The 20,610-nt window shown below is 41.2% G+C and overlaps 1 protein-coding gene across 2 annotated transcripts; it reads right to left on the reverse strand.

Moving 5' to 3' along the window:
- Positions 1-133: 133 nt before the first annotated feature.
- keap1b (kelch-like ECH-associated protein 1b) lies at positions 134-17,818 on the reverse strand. 2 transcript variants are annotated; one of them, XM_017692953.2, is made up of 7 exons: positions 17,620-17,818; positions 13,181-14,494; positions 10,024-10,269; positions 8,040-8,716; positions 6,105-6,310; positions 4,248-4,424; positions 134-2,739 (listed from the first exon to the last, which is right to left on the reverse strand). In XM_017692953.2, the coding sequence occupies exons 2-7, from the start codon at positions 13,490-13,492 to the stop codon at positions 2,585-2,587; spliced, it is 1,773 nt and encodes a 590-aa protein (XP_017548442.2). In that variant the 5' UTR covers positions 13,493-14,494; positions 17,620-17,818; the 3' UTR covers positions 134-2,584. The 2 variants fall into 2 exon arrangements, with proteins under 2 accessions (XP_017548442.2, XP_017548444.2); XM_017692955.2 differs by lacking the exon at positions 17,620-17,818 and adding an exon at positions 16,685-16,901.
- Between the last annotated feature and the right edge of the window lie 2,792 nt (positions 17,819-20,610).

Below are 20,610 nucleotides of genomic sequence, written 5' to 3' on the forward strand. Positions count from 1 at the left end.
ACATGTTTTGGGGCTCTGTTTGCACGTGCACTGTTAGTAAACTAAATCCCTTCAGAAATTAAACCAACAACAAAGGCTTGCCAAAACCTTAGTCTTAGCTTATACCTGAACAGACGAGCATCAGAGACACAGATGTTATTACAATAAACATAGGCATTTAATATACAAGGTGTTGTACAATGCATTCACTGCTGTAAAATTTACAAAGCAATCTTTAAATAATCATTGTTAATAAACTGTTAAAGGAAAACATTTCCCTTTTAAACAGATCTAGAAAAAAAGAGCAGTCATCATTTTTCCATCAAATTTCAAATACGGCGCATGCTCGACAAGCCACACACACAGTCTGGCTTCTCCCAGAGTAGAACTCCGCATCCAAGCACAAAAAAGGGACAAAAGTCAGTCCAAAATAAATAAGAGGAAACACTCAAACTCTGTACAATGTACAAAAATTCCTGGAAAAAATGTAGCTTAAAACGCTGTTACAAATACATTTATTATTCAGGCTTTTTTGTCTGTCTGTCAAAAAAAGGTGTCTGTTTATTGCAGAGAATGATGTTGGCCTTGATTGGCTAAAGCCATTTGGTGAATTCTGCAAACATTCTTCAGGTAATGCTACTTCCAGCATCAACTGACATTCCTGACCTAAATGGGCCCTTCAGAAAAGCCTCCCCGTCTGCTCATATTCCCGGTCATGCAGTTGTGTAAATGTATGTTTCTGGTGCCACTTTGCTCAGGTCCAGATTTGGTCTTAGACTAACATTTTTGAATCAGATATTGCATTGGCAACTCTTGTGTAGTCTAGACCAGTGTTTCTCAGTGCTGGTTCTGCAGTGTCCCGTCTTAACACACTCATGTTAAACTCACAAAGTCCTGGTCATCGCAGCCTAGCCTTCGTAATGAATGTCTGGGGACAACCGTGAGACACTGTGATAAATATTGGCGGGAATGTAGACTTAGCAAATTGAGTTTTAAATTTCTAAATAAATGAATCGTGTGGTGGTGGGGGGGCAGTCAATCACGGAAATAAAAATAAAATAAAAAACTAAATTTTGCAAAAAAAAAAGAAAAAAAAAAGTAAAAACCCTCTTCCATTAGCAATAGCATTTCGCTAGTTTGTTTTACTGGTGTTATCAATGGTACTCCGGACATTAAAGGAGCATAAACTAGCAGAGTCCAGGGGCAGATTTTAGAGGGGTACCCTTGTTGGTGCCACAAGCCAGCACCAAAAGTTTAACATATTGTCCCCAGACATGTGTTCGCACTATTGTTACTGTTTTGCAATTGTAAGTCTAAGCCTAGATTAATAAGTATTTTCAATACTTGGTAATGGAATTTAGTCCAGGACTAAATAAAGGTATAATTTATGATCTGAAACTTTATGAAAAATGGCACAGTTCCAGGTCCAGATTAAGGTTTATCTGCACTGAATTGCACAGGTCAGTGATTCTTAGACTGGTCCTCAGGGACCCCAGATGGTCCATATTTTTGCTCTCTCCCTATGTGGTGGAACAGTCTTTCTAATCATAGGAACTACAACCAATTATCTTAGCAGCTAATTAGTTAACCAATGGTCATGCAATTGGCTACTTGGATCATTATCTTAGCAACCACTGAGTTAGCCAATTAATTCAGTAATTAGACAATAATTTGAAACAGGTGTTTGGAAGCCTCAGAACTATTCATGATACAGGTATCCCCAATACTGGCCCTGTGTATTTTGGTAACTTCCCTGCTCTACCCTACCAGATCCAACTAATCAGCTAATTGAAGTGGGTGTGTTAGACCAAAGCAAACACTAAAATAACAACAGAAGTACTCCAGGACCAGGATTGGGAATAACTTAGTCAGTGATTCTTTAAATCCTAAGTACTTGGACATTTTTGTGTTTAAGTTTCTCCGATACACAAGACACAACAGAAAGTCTTGGTAATCACCTGATGACTGAGGTGGGGAAAGAAACATAAAAACATGCTCCAAGTTTTAGAACCAGCTTCTTTAAGAATACCAGTCCAGACTGTCATTGGTACTTTGACATGTAATTCTTGTGCGTTCAGGCCTTTATGCCCACTACAGCAGCTTAAAGGCTGGGATACTGAAGTGGTGGTGAAGAGGATAATGGCACTTTTGCATTCATAGAGGGAAAAAAAAAATGCCAAAACCTTCATGGTACGAGCTTCAGGAAAGAGGTAGCCATGTACATCTAATATGACCACTGCAGATTTGTATTTCATGTACTGGTCAGTAATACAACAGGAGACACGGACTCATTAGTGAGCCCACTGTCTGCGGTCTGGTCATGAAACACGTAAACCTGCCAATTTAATTTAGCACGTCCTGCCTGGAAGTACTCTGGGACAACCAGGCCTCATCTAAACTTTATCAACCCTGTGGCTCAAATCTATGGTCCTGTGGTGCTAAGCATGTGGTCTCTCTCGCTTAGGGCTGTTACAGAATTGGTCTGTTCTGAACTCAAGCAAAAGGGCTAATGTGCAATGATAAGCCTGGCTGAAAAAAGGAGGGATGGAAAGAATGAAAGAACAGAAAGATGGAAGGAGCCAGGGAAAGGCGGTGAGAGGAGGCACTAGAGCTTCTGACAATCCTTTTGGCACGGCTCCATGGTGACCGCCACACCGACCCCACTCCGCCCAGAGGTCATCTTTGTGACCTCGGCCCAGGTGTCTGTTTCGGGGTCATAGCACTCCACGCTGTCCAAGAAGGTGTTTCCATCATATCCACCTGGAGAAGATAAAGAGCATGACGAGTGGAGAGAAAAGAGCAAAGAAGAGTAAAATCAGTTCAGTCACAAAGTCACCAACTAAATGTTAGATAATCTATAGTAATGCACAAGCAAGCTGTGAACACCTTGGAAACCAAAACAGTCTGACCGCTATACTACATGTAGGCTGTGTACAACACTACACAACCACAAACACATACTATGGCCAACTCTGCACACTACTATTAGCTGAAACCCTATAGTTGCAAATAACCAGTACAACACTCAGGGCTGTCATTTTCCAGCCACCAGAGGGCAGACATGACCAGGTAGAGATGCACCTTTCATCTGCAACAAAGAATTTAGACTACAATTTCTGTCAGGAAAAATTATGCTCCATAAAGCCTACTAGGATCAGTCATCACCTCCACGCTAGGGCTGCCCAGACTTTGCTACTGTAGCCCTTAGTGTTTTTCAGCCATGTACACTCAGCCCATCAAAAACTTCATACTTTTGCTCTAACCTAGTTCCCCATGGACCTGTACCAATTATTCAGTGATCTTAATGGCTTTGTTTTGTTGTGGAGCTGGGTTAGAGCTAAAATGTAGACTACGTTGTGTGCCCTGAGCACTGGGTCGACAAACACCCTATTAGAACCAGGCATGCTAAAGCCGGAGTCACACTGGAAAATTGCAGCTTGTGTCATCTCTTGTATAATAGGCATAAACAAGGCAGGAGTCATTGACAATTCCCACACTTTTGCTGCCCACTGGTCCCAGCTGGTTGCTAGCATGAACAAATCCCCAACCACAAACAGTAAAAACACAAGAGCACACTGCCATCTCTTATGTATTAATTTGTTGCTGGGTGAAGAAGAATTATATTAAATGCCTAGATGCTGCTAAAATTAGTGCTTCTTCATTGTTGCATCTTCTGTGCCAATTAAGGATTTATAGGAATACTGCAATCATATCAGTATAGGCAGATGATTGTCAACATGGGGAAGATTTTAAGATTTGACCAGTATTTCAAACTAATATTTGACGAATTACTCATTGTACTCCAGAAGAGCCAAATATTTAACATTCGCTGGACTGCTGTACTAAAATATCTGTATTTTATTTATTTACAGCAATTGTAACCCTATACAAATACACGTGACATTTCTCAGTCATGCTAACCCAGGCAGATTTAGTCCTAATTTCCACATCACCAGATATGTATAAGAAAAATCTTAGATAATTCCCCAAAATACTCATGTTTGTGACAGAGCTGATAAAGCAGTCATGCTATTGGTCAACAGTGCAAATTGTGTCAAAGTTCATCAAAGCAATGTTTGCACCTATGACATAATTATTACTGGACCTCTGTAACATGAAATCCCATGAACATGCAGATTCACACTGAACGTAATGTAGCTGGCCTAAAAAAGTATGCTTAGAACTAAACTCTGCAAAATAGCAAATCTCCAGCAGCAATATGGGACACCACTGGTTTACACCACAGCAGCAAAGCATGGGATTCCTACCCAGTGCGTAGATGCGGCCATGGTGTGTGGTGACCCCCAGTGCACTTCGTCGGTGTCTCATGGATGAAATGAAAGTCCAACTGTCAGTCTCCACATCGTAGCGCTCCACTGTGTTCAGCTGGTTGGTGCCGTCATAGCCACCCATCACAAAGATATGGTTTCCCAATGCACACACGCCTAGAGAACACATACATCAACGAGTCATCTCTCAGGTTACAGTGAACTAGCACAGGGTTTTATCTGGAATTTTCCTTCAACTGGTAAGGAAATAATGAAAGGGTCAATGAACAGCCTTGTTTGTTCTGTCTTAAAGTGAATTGGTTTATCTAGAACTTATGACATTGTCAGTGGACTTGCAATTGAATCATGACAGTGCAGAAAGAAGTTCTTAATGATTCAACTAGAATGTTTACGGGTCAGTAAAAAAAAAAACAAACGAACTAGGACTACATTAGTGTGCAGGGATTCTAGCACACCATGTCCTTGTGCTTACATACAACAAACATAGGCCGTTTCAAATGTTAAGACAGCTACTAACTCTAGAACTATGACTGAATAGAGCAAAAGCAGATCTAATACTCCTAAACTGGTGGTTGCCTGTTTGGACAGCCCTGATTTCACTCACTATTGAAATCTTAGAGCTTGGCACTTAGCAGATCTGCTGCGAGTTGAATCATGATTTGTTAAATTATCCCAATAATCCAGCCTTCCCTGAGCCCCTCAGTAAAGCTGAGCATGCACCTCACGATTTTCGGAAACTATTTTTGCATGACGTGTTTGATTTTTATGACTAAAAATAAGTCATCAAGAGCCACCGAGTGATTCATGCAACAGCCAGTGAGAAGGCTGGGAGAGAGAAAAGGAAAACTAGGAGACGTGTCAGCACATTTGTTGCAGAGTGCAGAGACAGAGCTGCTTGCTGAATTGCCTTTGTACTGTTGATAATGTATGGAGGAGAACTTTCCAAGTCAGCTTGCCAGTTAGTTGTAAAATGCTTTTCCGGCTCTCGTTGCAGAGTAGAATGATATCCGTGCTTCTCAACCACATTTATAGCTCGCTTTTTCCTACACTTCAATCTGGTCCAGTTTCAGCTTTGTGTGACTTGTGATTACAGTGAGATTTGGGATTTTGGGGGCTTTTTGGTAGACAAAAAGACAAGACATTCTGTAAGACTGTCGTTTATGGTGTGATGCTCTGTTTTGGGAATCTGGTAGAATTCTATAAAGTTAGGTAGTGTACGCCTGGCTTAAAGGGGAATTCCACCAATTTTTCAAAATGTCTGCATATTTCAGGTGTTAAGATGTTAACAGTCATTCAAAATGGTTTGACATGAAATGATTAATTGTAGAGAAATTTACTGACTCAGACGTCTTTACAGTGGTGGTGATGGAAATCAGGGGTTGTGATGTCTAAAACACCATACTAACAATAAACTAATATGGCCATTTTATTTACTAGGCAAAACCACCAATGAACCTACATGTGTCTTGAGTTTTTATGTAAATGCTAATCATGGAAAGATCATGAAATTTTGAAAAACACCTACAGACATTTGAAAATTTGAGCAGGATTAAAATGAAAACTTATGGGTAATCACTTAAATTGCAGCACCTCTTCAGGTACATCTAATCTAAATCAACAAACTGGGCTGAAGTCTCTTAAGTCTTTCTGACCACTAACGTGCATCTAAATCAGTGATTCATGAGTAAACACATTATCTAATTATCAAGCCTTTCATTTGGACTAGGCGTGTGGAAATTTCTTGTATCGGTCAGGACCTGACTTCAGGAACCTCTGTTCTTAACTAAAAATTCTCAATTAATAATCTGAGGTATTTCATCTATTTAGTAACCTCACCGGCTCCACTGCGGACAGTGTTCATGGCTGCGGTGCTTCTCCACTCGTCTTTCTCAGGGTTGTAGCACTCCACTGAGCTCAGCCGGTGTGTGCCATCAAATCCACCCACTGCGTAGAGGAGGCGGTTAATAACTGCCACACCCACCCCAATACGCCGCATCAGCATTGGGGCCACAAGCTGCCACAAGTCCTTTTCTGGGTCATACCTGTATGGGCGACACACATACACACCTTCAGCAGAGTGTCAACTGATGTCTGGACCACAAAAACACGGCAATTGGTCATACCTTCAAAGCGAAACTCCACTTTGATGGGTGGTTTTTAAATAGTTATATGCAACTGAAATCCTATACAAGCTGATTTTGCACTTTAGAAACCATGATCCTCTGGTTCCCATCACCACTGTCAGAAATTTTCTCTAATTCACCATTTCACATTAAATCACTCTGAACTACTCTTTTGTTTCACAATGACGCACTGGTAGAATTCCTTTTTAACTAAAAGGCCCTCTCTGTTCATTTTAGATTTTACCACTAAAACAGAAGTGGTGTGATAGGTAAGCAAGTAGATCTGCAAGCAAAGTTTCTTCATTCAGACTACTGAATTCTTTTAAGCTTCTAGATAGAAAAAAATAGGAAAAATAGTATCCTTGAGTGTCTGTGGAAAGGTGTGGGGGTGGCAGAGGGAAGGTAAATTGCTATTAATAGAAATGCTTTCTGTTCCTCCTTTCCTTGGATTCAGCGTTGCTCTGTTTCTTTATCCGATGCCTGACAGCAGTGATCTAAAAACACTTCCTCTTCTCTTTTCGTCATGGTAAAAAGCCATATTGAGTCTCAAACTAAAGAATGGTAGGGAGTGTGTGAGAGAGGGGATTTTGGAGACTGATTTTGAATACTGTGTGATGCTGAAAAATCCTAAGAATATCCAACAAGCTTTATAAATAATTACCGTGTCAGTACTTCTTTATTACAAAGAAGCTACGTTTTAAAAAGAAAAGGAAAAACACCCAAAAAATACATTTCTCCAGGCTAATATGACCATGTCCTTGATTATAGCCCAATGTGCCTCAACCACAATCAGATTACTCTGTAAAAAACACTGTAACCATCTTCAAACAAGATACACCTCAGAACAGTCAGGGTAGGCGTAAAAATATCTCAACCAGAGCCTAGGCCTCTCACTTCTAAGTCCTCTGATGGCCAACATTTGCCAACAAAATGCCAACATTTACTAACATTAACTAACTAACTAACAACACAGACTAAATTTTTTTCCAACTGCAACATGTAAACAGAGCATCACCCTGCTTACATGTTTCTGCAGGCCTTGGCTGAATGTTGTTATATGGAAGGCTATCTAGCTACCTAGCCAGCTAGTGAACTAGTTAAGCAGTAAAGCTGACCATAGCAGTAGTAGGTGGGCAGCTTTTACACTAAACAGACAGTTAAATGCTTGGCCACTAATCACATGTTTGAAAGTCTCTCTGGTTAAGGAAGTGACAACAAAGTATGTTAGTTGGTGGCTGTCATCCTACAGCGATCTGTCTTTGACACAATGCTTCTAAGCTAGCCCCCCCCCCCACACGTTGTTGACTCAAAACTATTATATATTCACAAATCGTAACATGGTCATCTTAATTCTGTGTTATTACAGATTACAGATAACACTGAATCAATTGCTGAATCCCAAACTCCCAAAAAACACATGCCCTTCAGCCAGTTCAAAATAACCTCCAGGCACTTCACTTCTGCACCCATGAGAACTGAGGAGTTATACAACAACGAGTTGCAAAACCCCAAATGCTTCTAGGCTGGTTCTGGACACTGAACACACCTATTGAATGTCGAAATTAAGATTTCGGCTTGTGAACATTTTCCGAAAAATCTCATTAATTTGATACAGACTAGAATGGAAATGACCATCCCTGATCCTTACCTTTCTACACTGTTGTGGTGGATGCAGCCATGGGACCCCCCCACCGCGTAGATCATTCCGTCGATCACTCCAACCCCGATCCTGTTCCGGGGGACGCTCATGGGAGCGCAGGGGAGCCAGCAGTTGTTCATTGGGTTGTAGCAGTCCAGTGCATTGGAGTCCATGTTGCCGTCTGGGGCGTTGTTGCGGCCGCCCACGGCATAGAAGAGTCCGCTGATGACGCAGGCCGCCAGCCCACTGCGGGGCACCTGCAGGTCGGCCAGGCGCAGCCAGGACCCCGTGCAGGGGTTAAAGGCCTCCAGGTAGCAGAGTGACTGGCGGAAATAGCCTCCGGCCGTGTAGATGAGCTGGGGCACTTTGGGGGTGCGGCAGGAGATGACCTTGGTGGGCTTGTGTAGCGTGAGGTCCTGGAAGATCTGGGACAAGTAGTCCTTGCTCTGTGCATCCCACTCAAAGTGCTCCAGTTGGCGCTGCAGGAAGTGAGGTGTGAGCGAGTGACAGCGCACAGCCTGTAGCAGGGCCTGAACATACGGCCGGCGGTTGTCGCGGTCATACTGCACCCAGGCTACACACGCGTGGAACACCTCAGACTCGCAGCGCACGTTCAGCTCGTCACGGCTGATCAGTGTCACCAGCTGGCAGTGGGACAGGTTGAAGAACTCCTCCTGCGTCGCCACCTTTTGGAACAGACGGAGGACAGGATCGCAGATTTCACTACATATTTTTTTTCTTTTTTTCATTGAACAAAATACATATTGATCGATGTTGGCAATTCTTGTGAAAGGACTGACAGATCAGAAGAACCAGTATAACTTCTCAACAATAGCACAGACATGGCACACTGACACTGATATTTGGGTTTTGCTGGAATTTAGCTAGGCGTGCCCTGGGCAAAACCAACTGCTGATGGATGTTTAACTGGTAGGTAAGCAGAGGAATGTAAGATTACCAGGCACATTACTGTGGATATATGAACACAACTAAGAGAGAACAGAAAGTAAAACCTTCCTCTTTTCTCCAGTCCAGTGAAACTCCTTTCTTTACAGTCCTTTACAAACAACAGTAATGTATGACTTTTGTCATGACTGTGGGTCATGACACTCACTCTCTTGAAGTCAGAGCTTTCATATTCTTGTATGTTTCACAACTTATGGTACTGTGTGTCAGCAGCTTTTCTAGAAGTTACCATGGACAGAGTCATTCAGGGAAACACCTTACCTTCTCAGGTACACACAACCTTTACAAGCACACATGCCATAAAGCAGTCAGACAGGTTTGCCTGTCCTCCCCACACCCACATACATACCTCCCAACCACACTTGTGTTCTCAGTCATTAACTATGCCAATTCATGCAAAGTCAAGTCAGGGAGGATGCAACGTCATTTACAAGGAAACATCAAATTTAAAACAGCCAGTTTCCTTTAGATGAACGCAGTGTTTCCTTATAAAGAAAGATGCCTCCTCCCTGGCATGACTTTGCATGAATTGACAACATACACAATTATCATGATAAATTATGTCACAACACAATATGCTTTTCTGAACATGTTGTAAATAGTGTCAGCACTTGTAGAACAATGACCAACAGCATGTTTTATTATAAAGAGAGCAAAATTATTCCCACTTAACTTGAATGTCAAATATATTATATAGGTGCACTTTACAGTTCTACAATTACAGACTTTAGTATTACTTTGCATACTTTGTTAGCCCCATTTTACCCTGTTCTTCGGTGGTCAGTGTGTGTTGCGCTGGTCTGAGTGGATCAGACACAGCGGTGCTGCTGGAGTTTTAAACACTGTGTCCACTTACTATCCACTCTATCAGACACTTCTTTCTTGTCAGTCCACCTTGTAGATGTGAAATCAGAGACGACAGCTCATCTGTTGCTAAAATCGTAAGAGAATTCAAAATGGTACCACAACCTTGAATGACCACTGTGTCTAACCCTTTATGACCGAACAGATGTTATGAGGGTCTAACCTGGCTGAAGTTCATGTAGATGTACTCGCGGGCCTTCTGGTGCAGCTCGGTGCAGCCGATCTGCTCAGCGAAGTTGGCGATGCCGATGGCATTGCTGGGGTCCAGCTGCTGCACCAGGAAGTCACAGCAGGCCTTCACCACGCTATCAATCTGATACATCACGGCACCATTCATCACATGGATCACACACTTCTCCCCGACGGAAATACTTGCCGTGTACGCAAACTCTATCAGGCGGCCCATGACCTGTTGGACAGCACAGAGCAAACAGACAAGACATTTAGCAGGCTGACCAATAATCCATGAGCAGGCAAGACTTAATTGCTTACCGGCTATTGCGTCTAGAGAGACTAACTGTTGACACTGTGAGATTAAATTATATTGCTGCCTTACAATACATCTTTTGGTTTTATGTGGCAATAAAAATTTTGCACTCTCATTCCAGGTTGGGAAATACTCAGCGTGACATGGCAAATGAGAAAACTGCCAGAATCATAAGGAAATAAACGATAATGTCCTTATTGACACCTTGTAATCATTAGTCAGAGTACAGAGTATATCAGCTTAGGACATGAATCCCTCTGTCTCACCACCTAAGCAGTCCTGACCAAAAATAATCTTCAGAGCAAACACAGCTGGCAAACCGCACTGGCTAAATCAAAGGCCAGCGTGATAAACCCACCACTGTAGGTGTGTATGAATGTCTGAGTGTGTAAAATTGATGAGTGGATTCAGTAGATCCTGATAATGACTGGGTGTGAGAGTGGTGGAGTTTCAGCTCGATATAGAGCATCATCTCTGCTCAAAGAGCCTGTAGGAATAGCTTGTTCAAAAGCTTTTCATTATCTTTAGCGTCTGTAGAGCAATAGAACCGACTAAAATCAGTGTTACAGGGATGGTTTAGTAAAATTTACACCACAAATTAGGCCTTCAAATATTTGTGTGAGCCTGACTGCTAACATCGATTTAGTTGGGTTTGGACATTATTTTCCAAACATAAGCTGGGCTCGAGTTTGGTTCAAATTTCACGTTCGGGTTCTCGCAGCCCTCCTCCCTTTTTAAACAGAGTTAACCTTAATTTATCTTGGCTTTATTTTATTCTTTTTAATTTCACTACAGTGATACTCTAAACTGTCCTTAAGATGGCATGCTAGAAGCACTCACTCAGCACCAACGTCCATAAGATCCATTATTTTTTATTTTACTTATCTGCACTCGCAACGGCTATTATTGTCACTAAATGGTAACCAGCGCTGTCCTGTCACATTAGCACTTTGGTTTGGCTAGTTCGGGACAGTTTAGCACAGAATTTTGTTGTACTTGCATCAGTCTCGGACTTAACATTTGATATGGGTCAGGTCAGATTTAGACAGGACTTTGCCTGGTTCTCAATCAAGTTTGGACTCAAAATGTGATGCTGTTTCTCAGGTTGGGAAGGTCTATATAGTTAAAGTTCATAAATACCCATACTTTCATACTTTTAAGCATGTTTGTTATTGCTTGTATGCCATATGTTGCTATAGAAGCCAACAACGAATACAGCTACTACAAATATGCTAAAGGTGCAATTAAATCTTTTGTTTAACACCATCATGGCTTTAGTTTGTTGTTTTTGTTTACTTTATTAAGTTACTTTATGTAGCTAAAGCCCTATTTTTTTAAATTGAGGAAAGACCAGCTAAAGACAGTTGAAAGAAGGATTTAAGAGCTTTTGGAGTTACAAGCCCACCTAAAACAAGGAGGACTACACTGAAGGCAAGTACTCTGCTTAGCTCATGCAGTCTGTCCTCTTGGACCTGGTACCAAGCTCAGGGGACACATTGCAAATCAGTGAAACTGTGATCACTTAGTCTGCAGAATGTGGCTCTCGGCCAAAAGGGTCGCCAAATAGGGTGAAGTGAAACCCACGTCAGACTCTTGTGCCTAGAAGTGACCACGACCCCGAGGGCATTAATGTTCCCCCCTCATCCACTGCTAGAATACAACAAACAGGTTTAAGGTTCTGTGCTCTCTGGTTTTAGTGGTGCCCTCGTCAGAGACTAGTGGTACTTAAATATCACTATACTTACACATTTGAGATGAGATTTGAGATCTTATCATACATTTTGAGCATTTCTTTTAACATAAAAGGCACCCAGATGTGATTTCTCAGGAATTTTTCCTGTTTTAGTTTCAATGCCTACATGTAAAGTGGTGCACTTTGTGCTCTGAGGTGAAGTGATATGGATTCCTGGCATGAATTTATCATGAAATCAACTAAGCCAGCTACAGCTTGTTTATTTTCTTTTTCCACATATTAACTCTAACTGTTTTGTTTAAAGGCCTTAGCTGATGAAAACTGACAAAGCTTTCAAACAACTTATAAAGTTTCAAATACCAAAGTAACAAACAAATACTCATAATTAAAGTTCAATATTTGCTTCTTTAGTTTTGCACTGGATCAATACAAGAATACAGTACAATACAAGACTAAAGCAGCTAACTAACGGAAGCTTATATTATAGCAAAAGAACTTCTGAGAAGTTCATTGTGTCCTGTGCACAGCTGTGTGGATAGGTTTTAACACCCTTCGTCAAGTGACATTTTCTTGATTATTTCAAGCAAAAATATGTTACACCCTCTACAGAGAACATACTTACATATGATCATTTCTGGAAATTTTAACACAATTTTTTTTGTTGATCTTAACATATTGGAACAAAATAAAACAGAATGTGCCCCCCCATGTTTAATTCTGCAAATAAACAGTAATTGTGCATTAAAGTGTACAGAACTGTGTTCTCTGTAGAGGATGTGTTCACTCATTTTCACTTAGAAAACCAATTAAATGTAGTTTAACCAAAGGGAACCCAAATGTTTGCATATGACTGTAGATCTGGGGTTGGAGCTTAATTCTTGACTGCCCAGTATTTTCACAGAAGAAGCAAACACTGTATCTGGCACACTGACATGCTAGGTTTTCTAGCTGCCTCCCTTATAGACCGAGTTCATTTACCACATTCAAGAATTCATAATGATCATGATCCACTAGTGATGCACTAAAATGAAAATTCACAGGACAAGCCTTACAAAGTTTCTCACAGCTCATTATTTTTTCTAGCAAACACACAAGTCAACGAGGTAACCCCCCTGCCCAGCTCCATGCCCGCTCACTTACCCGAGGGTGGATCCCCTCGATGGGCACTACTTCCATGCCACACTCCTTCAACCCGTTGGTGAACATAGCCCTGAAAACAGGCGAGGAGGACGCCAGCACCACCTTGTGCGCCACAAAGTCCACGGCCTCCAGGTCATTGTATTTGACGCGTAGCGTCACGTCGCACAGCTGCCGCTCGAGCCGCAGCTCGTTCATGATGGCGAAAGCAGCGGCCGTGTGGCTCTCCAGTGTGTAGCTGAAGACTCGGTGGCCATTGCTTGTGGACGGTGTCACCTCCGCCTTGCACTCCGTCATTCCTGACGCTGCGTACATCTTCACCGGCGACTGCCGCCCGGCGCTTGCATCCTTGCTCGCCAGCTCAAAGAGCAGACAGGGAGAACGGTGTACGGATGAACGAGGGATGAAAGTTTGCTCCTTTTTTTGCCCACTGCCCCAAAAGAGCTGAGAGGTGACAAGCGTCCCCTCCTTTAGCCGTTTACGAGCTGCTAAGAGATAAAAGCCAGTGTTTTCCTGGCAAGTGATTGCTCAAATCAAATTTTTATGCCGTGCCATTCGCACAACCTGCAGCAAGCTTGAGTCCATGAGTCGCCTCCATGTCAACCTGTAATTTGCAGTCCATTTCAAGATCTCAAAGAAACAGGAAAATACATCTTTTTAAGAAAGCCTGCTTACATTCTTCTTCGAAATGTAAACATTCCCCTGGTACATGAGGATTAAGCAGGACAAACAGCGAACAGAGTCTTATAGCCTCAGGTGAATGGGCTTCAGGAGGAAGGAATCTGATTTCTGGTGCAGCAAACACATTTGTGGTGGCAACAGCAGAAACTTCGAAAGCAGGAAAGACCAGCAAGCAGAGGCACTAAGCTGAACGCACAAGTGGCACTTGTAACCTCCCAACATAAGTAGCCCTTTCGGCTGGAAAGAGTCTGCCTCAGCATTTAAAGTCTATATCTACCATGTAACAATTAAACATGTGAGAATCAGGTTAGTAAAGATCTCCTAACAAGGCTTTTTTAACACTGGAGAAAACTCATTCAAAAAAAAAAGATCATTTCCTTTTCAGGTAGCAAAAGGGGTTTTTCTACGTTGAAGGCTCCAGTTTCACTGGGTGTAAAACTGAGCCTCGTTGACAGACTGAATGATTACAGATATTCAGGTCAGCAAGTGTGCAAAAGGTGCCAGAGGTTGTTTAGTCTGTGCTGACAACCTCCTCCAGGAAAGCAAGTGCTTTACACAGCTGATCCCTCCAGGACTGAAGGACTTAGAAAGGGCAGTACCCTGGAATCTGTTTTTGTCGACTGGTTGCTCAAAGACCTACAAGAAAAAGAGAGAGAGAGAGAGAGAGAGAGAGAGAGAGAGAGAGACTTAGAACAAGGATCAGCAGGCAGAAATAACGGACATTCTGTCCTGACACAAACAAGTACATTCCTATGCTTGAATGACACCATTAGCACACTGTGTTCACACATTCAGTCAGGTAAAGTAACCTTAGTATCACTGATCAAGCAAATGTGACAAAGCTAGAGACAAATACTTTACAATACATATTAGTAGTTCAGCAAACGGGCCTGGAACCAACAACTTATCAAGATCCACGGATATCTCTGTCACAAGCAAGCCAAACACTCAGCTGGCTCTGGTGTTGTGGTACAGAAACGAAGAGTGAAAGAAACCGAGACGATGCTGTTATTTAAGACCAGTGACGCACACACGGGAGGTGGTTTCAATCAGGTCCGACCTGCACTCGTCACCGTGACCACATTTTTTTCCCCTCAAGTCACATGATCTTGTTGACATCTGCACGGCAAACTTTTAAAGGACTTACAACACGTAAATAAAACATAATAATGTATAATTTCTTTGATAAAAAGAGTTAGATGTAGCATACAAACACTGCTGAAGTTTCACAAAATGGTCCATACATGCCACATAAGCAAATTAAGCTGCAAGTGCTGAATTTATTATTTTTTTGTGATATGACCAAAGCAAACGTAGTTATGTTTCCATAGATATTGGCATATTTAGTCTACAGCCCATTCATGTTAAAGCTATAAAGAGCATTTCAGCCAGGACTGCTTTCTGACTGAGAGACAACACGACGTGGCCAATAAGTGCCAAGGAAATATACATATATCTCAGGACAGGCTGTTTGATTCTAAGTGTGTAGAGGTGAAGGGTTACACTTAATTTTTTCAAATTTCTGCATAATTCAGTCGTTGAAATGTAAAAATAGTCATTCAGAGTTTGATGAGAAATGGTGCATTGTAGAGCCAATTACAATCAGATTTCTTCACAGTGGTGGTGATAGGAACCAGGATTCACGGTGTCTACAACGCAGTAATATACACTCAAAACAACCAGCGAAACTACATATCTTCTGACTTTACAGATATACTGCTGATAATGGCAAAACAACCGTAAACGTTAAAATAAATTATTAAACAAACAATAAAAAAAGTTTTGTATACATGACTTACAATGCCCTGCTTTTGCTTCCCTACCATGAACACATTTAAAAAAATATTTAATGCGTAATGATTTTCTCAAAACAATGTTTCGGTCATCAGGCAGCATATTTATAACCACTGTGTCTAAAATCCTTTTGTGAAATAGCATTAAAATCTTCGGGTGTCTGGTTCCCATCACCAATACTAAACAACTCTGACATGGAAAATCTCTCTAAAACGGAGCATTTCACATCAAAACAATCTGAATGGCTTTTTTTTTACACCTTAGCGATTAAATTATGCAGAAATTCTTAAGAGATGATTTACAAATGAATTAAATGGTCATGTAAATATGAATGATTTTTACATCAAATTTTTGGTCGATTTTTGGCACAAAAAAACACACATAACGGACCTCAAGAGAGAAAAACAAGAAAACGTACACCTTGTTTTACGCAGTATAAGGCGTATTGTCCAGCTGATTAATCATGGGTTGGACTTTTATCGAGGCTACTTTAACCTGGGTCAGAATAATAACAGTGTAAGTAACACACAGCCCGCCAGCTCAGAGACACAGAGCCTAGCTTAGCCTTCAGCGCTAAAACGAGTCTTTCATCCACTCGTCTGCTTTGACACACAACAAGCTAAAACACCACATTTTCAACCTTCAAACTTCACGTGACCAGTAAGGTTCGCATGACCTTTTCCGTTTTCCTGTTTATTTAATCGACACGACAAAAGGAAAAAAAGACAAAAGCATAAGATTAAAAGTCGGACGCCACGTAGGCCTCAAATCCCCGGACTCGAATTAGAGCAGCTGCGGGGAAAAGTAGAGCAGCAGCCGCGCGGAGTTTCTCCTGAAGAGCGGCTGATTGGTAAACAAGCTCTTTCTCCAACCAGTCCTTCGGTTTTGAACATTTCATCGTTTTCGTCCACTGAGCCTTCCAGGAGCGCTTTCCAGAGACTGGCTACCGTTACAGGTCTATTGTGTGAAACTTTCCCACGCGTTAATAATTCAACTAAAGCGACAGGGACTCACAACAACAAAAACATGCACCTTGTTTGTTTTGTCGTCGGCTGGCTGGCTGGCTTGGTCCTCCTGTCAGGTAAACGCTGTTATGACTAAGCGATCGTTTAAAAAATCCTCTTCATATCTCACATCCTAGGTCGTGAATAGAGGTATTAAGGGAGTCAAAAAGCGTGTCATCAGCTGGCTAAGGAAAGGAAACTTTAGACGATCGTGTTTCACTTGTTAACCCTGTGATCCCCGCATAGATTATTCAGTGGGTCGAAAGAAAGTGGGTTGTGTTGATGGAACTAGCAGATGTCACATTTAAACACAAAGAGGGGGTTAAAATGGTTTTGGCAGAGCGCCTTCGGCGGTGACTCATCGTACCGTGTTAACGTTACAGCACTCCGTGTACCAAACGCATGAACAAGAAGTGCCGAGAGACGAAGCTGAAGTTGGCTTCTTATCCGACTTTATCGTTCCACCTTAAATGGTGCAGAGGTTACACGTATCTGCTGCATTTAAGGTGGAACGGAGAGTTTGCGAAGGAAGAAACCCACTTCAGCTTCGTGAATCGCAGCGTAATCCTTATGTAAATCCTGCACAAGAAAAGTCAAGAAAGAAAGTGCACCACCTTAAACTTGGGCACTGCTGGACCACCCATGCAAAAAAGCCAATGCAATCTCATAATCTCGCTGCATTACTCGTTTACTTTACTTTGCATCAAGGCTGCTACCAGTGCATGCAAGTGCTTAATCAATCAATCTGCAATGCAAGCCTACATATTAATAAACAGAGCTGCTCCAGCAAGATCTACATGTGCAGCCGTGGGACGAAAACATTGTGATAAACTGTGCACGCTGCTAAATCGGAGGAGAAAGATGGATCGCATCTCACCGCAACCTCAGTAGAAGGGAAAGTGGATAACAACGAAAGGCTCGTTTTTTCCGCCAATGTAAACGTTTTAATGCAACTGTACTTACGCGTCCTGTGAGGTTGAAGCCTCGCAGTGCTGACTAAAGGCCAGATGAGCGAGCGAGCGAGCGAGAGACGGAGAGGGGAGGGGGGAGAGAGCGCGAAAGCAGTAAGTCACCATGACTAAGCACTGCGACCGACTGACTAGTGGTGGTCGATTCGCGAACGAATTGTTCTTTTGAACGACTCTTTCAAGTGATTCGAGCGAATCGATTCTTAAGCACGAATGGATCGACTTTCGTTCTACGCGCAGATGCTGTTATGGAAGTGCAGAGAAGCCATGTCGTTATGATTTGTGGACTGTTATCTTGGGATCTCAGCTTATTTGTCTTGTGATCTCGAGAAAGCAACTTTCATCTTGACATCACAAGACAAGTAAGTCACTGTCTTTACATTACAAAACAAATAGGATCTGAACTTCATTTCTTAAAGGGGGAATTCCATCATTTTTTCTGCATGTTACTCAGCCTGCAACTGTTTTATTTGATTATAGTTAGCTGTTAATACGATTTTGAAATGTAAACAAAGTCGTTCAGAGTGTTTTGTGTAAAATGCTCAATTTTTAGAGCGAATTACAGAATGGATCACAGTGGTGGTGACAGGAACCAGACATCTGAAAAGAAATCTATCCATGGTTGAGAGGCACATGCAGGGCATTCTAAGGCAAAAAAAACAAAACAAAAACTTTTTTTTTTGTTGGTGGAATAATGGTGTGTTTTACCATTTAACCTCTGTATTACCATTATCAACATTACATATAAAAACCCAGAAGACGCATGTAGACTCACTGGTTATTTTGAATAGTAAATAAAATGACTATTGACATTTTGACCCCTGGTTCCTATCAACACCATTGTAAAGAAATCTGAGTTGGTAAGTTTCTCTACAACAAATAATTTCACATCAAACCACTCTGAATGACTTTGATTACATCTCAATGATGAAATTACACAGAAAAAAAAAATTCTGTTTTTTTAATCTTCTCAGTGAAGTTAAGATGAAGTTAAGAATAACACATTTTAGAAGATTTTCCTTTAATGTTCTGCTCAACCGTTTGGTAGAGCACATTTTGAGCCACTAAATTCATTTAGGAAAACAGACACTAGGGTTTTGGATCTATGATGGTTCTTACTTCTCAGATAAGAGACATGATCTTTAAACTCTGTTACTCAATCTTAGTGACTGAATTACACAGAAATATTTCAAATTCAACAACATTCAACTTTAAATTGAAATCCCCTTTAACAGACGTCACGACTCCAGGGACTGAATTAGTTTTAAGAAACAATTAGTCAAAAAAAAAAAAACAAGCTTAAGAGAATACTTAAGGCATTTATTTCTAAGAATAACTTCTTAATAAAGATTAATTTCCTAAATCTCTTTTATGATTCAGGCCTCTGGTCCCTATCAGCACCGCTGTAAATAAATCTCAGTCTGTAAGTTTCTCTACAATTAACCTTTTTACATCAAACCACTCTGAACGACTCTGTTTTACATTTGAACGATTAAATGCAAAAATTTGAAAATCGGTGAAATTTCCCTTAAAACAGAACAGTTAGCTTTTTTTGAAATGACACTTTGAGTCGGAGATTCCATTCAATACAACGAACAGTTCGAAAGAATCGATTCGGCGGACTGAATCGAAATTCCCATCAGGACAGCTGACCTCACGGCCACACAGAGCTGTGTCTTTTATAACTGGCAGTCTTCCAGTCTTAGGCTGTCAATCACTCCAGCACAACGGCTTTCACAGCACAAGAGCGTGCAAAATGACCAGGCTGACATGACAGATAAACAGCCCATTTATGTCAGTGTCAGAATTCAAAGTAACTAAAAGCTTAGTAAATCATTGTCAGGACATTTTGTTAAAGTGTTGTCAAGGAGAGTGACGGTTCTGTAGACTGCACACAGACCTCCTCTGCATTGGCTACATCTGTACAGTTATATAACCAAAGGAAAAAAGTTTAATTTGCAAATGCATTACGTCATCGTCAAACTCGTAAACGCATTACGTCATTTTAAAAGTAGGCTGTACATCCTCTTCATCCTTGGTTGCAGTAAATTACACTAACGCGGCACTGGGCACGCAGTCGTAGCTTGGATGCACACGTTACCAGAAAACAGAGCCGAAGACGCTGCTGCTTTCCTTCTAAACGTGCTGCACAAAATGTCAGCCGTGGTGCAATGTAGTGAGGATGACCGCGTATTTCATACGGCACATGATAACTGTGTGTAACGCAGTTTCTCCACTAGATGTCACTGTAGACCGGGTCTTTAAGCGCGTGATCATGAATTACAGTCAGTGGCTGTTTTGGAAGGCGCACCTGTGTCCCCTCTAAACTCGTCCAAATGTCAAGTTTTCCACCACTCAGAAGTGAGTATGTCACCTCTTGGCCTCTTGGTTCATGATTGACTTCACTGTGATCAAACCTCAGCTGTTGGCTGGATGTTTTTATTACGAATTACTAAATGCATTGTGGGCAAACCTTTGCATTATAGCTTGTATAACGATAACATTAACCCTTCACCTTTTTAGGCCCTGTATGTGACTCACAGTTCAGTTCCTCACCATGGTTAGCAAATTATAGTATCAAACAAAAAACTTTGTTTGTAACAAAGAATAAGCCAAAATAACAAGGTTCAGAGAGTTCAGGTAGACTCTTTCCATAAATAAATAAATATATGTGTGTGTGTGTGTGTGTGTGTGTGTATGCATATATATATATATATATATATATATATATATATATATATATATATATATATATATATATATATACATATATATATATATATATATATTTTTTTTTTTTCTTTTTTCTGGGGGCACCCTTTTTGCATACATCTGTGTGTATGCAATCATATATAAATCCTTTCTACGTGTATTTTGAACCAGTATTAGTATTAGGCATTATATAAATATTATATTCTATGCATTGCCTCATGTGCTTTCAGTTCATGAATACCTTGTAAATGTTACTTATATATGTTTTCATATA

This window comes from Pygocentrus nattereri, chromosome 30 (genome assembly GCF_015220715.1).
Source record: "Pygocentrus nattereri isolate fPygNat1 chromosome 30, fPygNat1.pri, whole genome shotgun sequence".
NCBI classification, from domain to species: domain Eukaryota; kingdom Metazoa; phylum Chordata; class Actinopteri; order Characiformes; family Serrasalmidae; genus Pygocentrus; species Pygocentrus nattereri.

Bases quoted from the DNA above. Each gene is read 5' to 3' on its own strand.
- keap1b (XM_017692953.2), bottom strand. From the start codon at position 13,492: ATGTACGCAGCGTCAGGAATGACGGAGTGCAAGGCGGAGGTGACACCG. The intron at 10,270-13,180 runs GTAAGTGAGCGG...GCTGTCCAACAG, and splicing joins TCGAGGGGATCCACCCTCGG to GTCATGGGCCGCCTGATAGA. The intron at 2,740-4,247 runs GTAGGAATCCCA...TATCTTCTCCAG, and splicing joins TGGCCGCATCTACGCACTGG to GTGGATATGATGGAAACACC.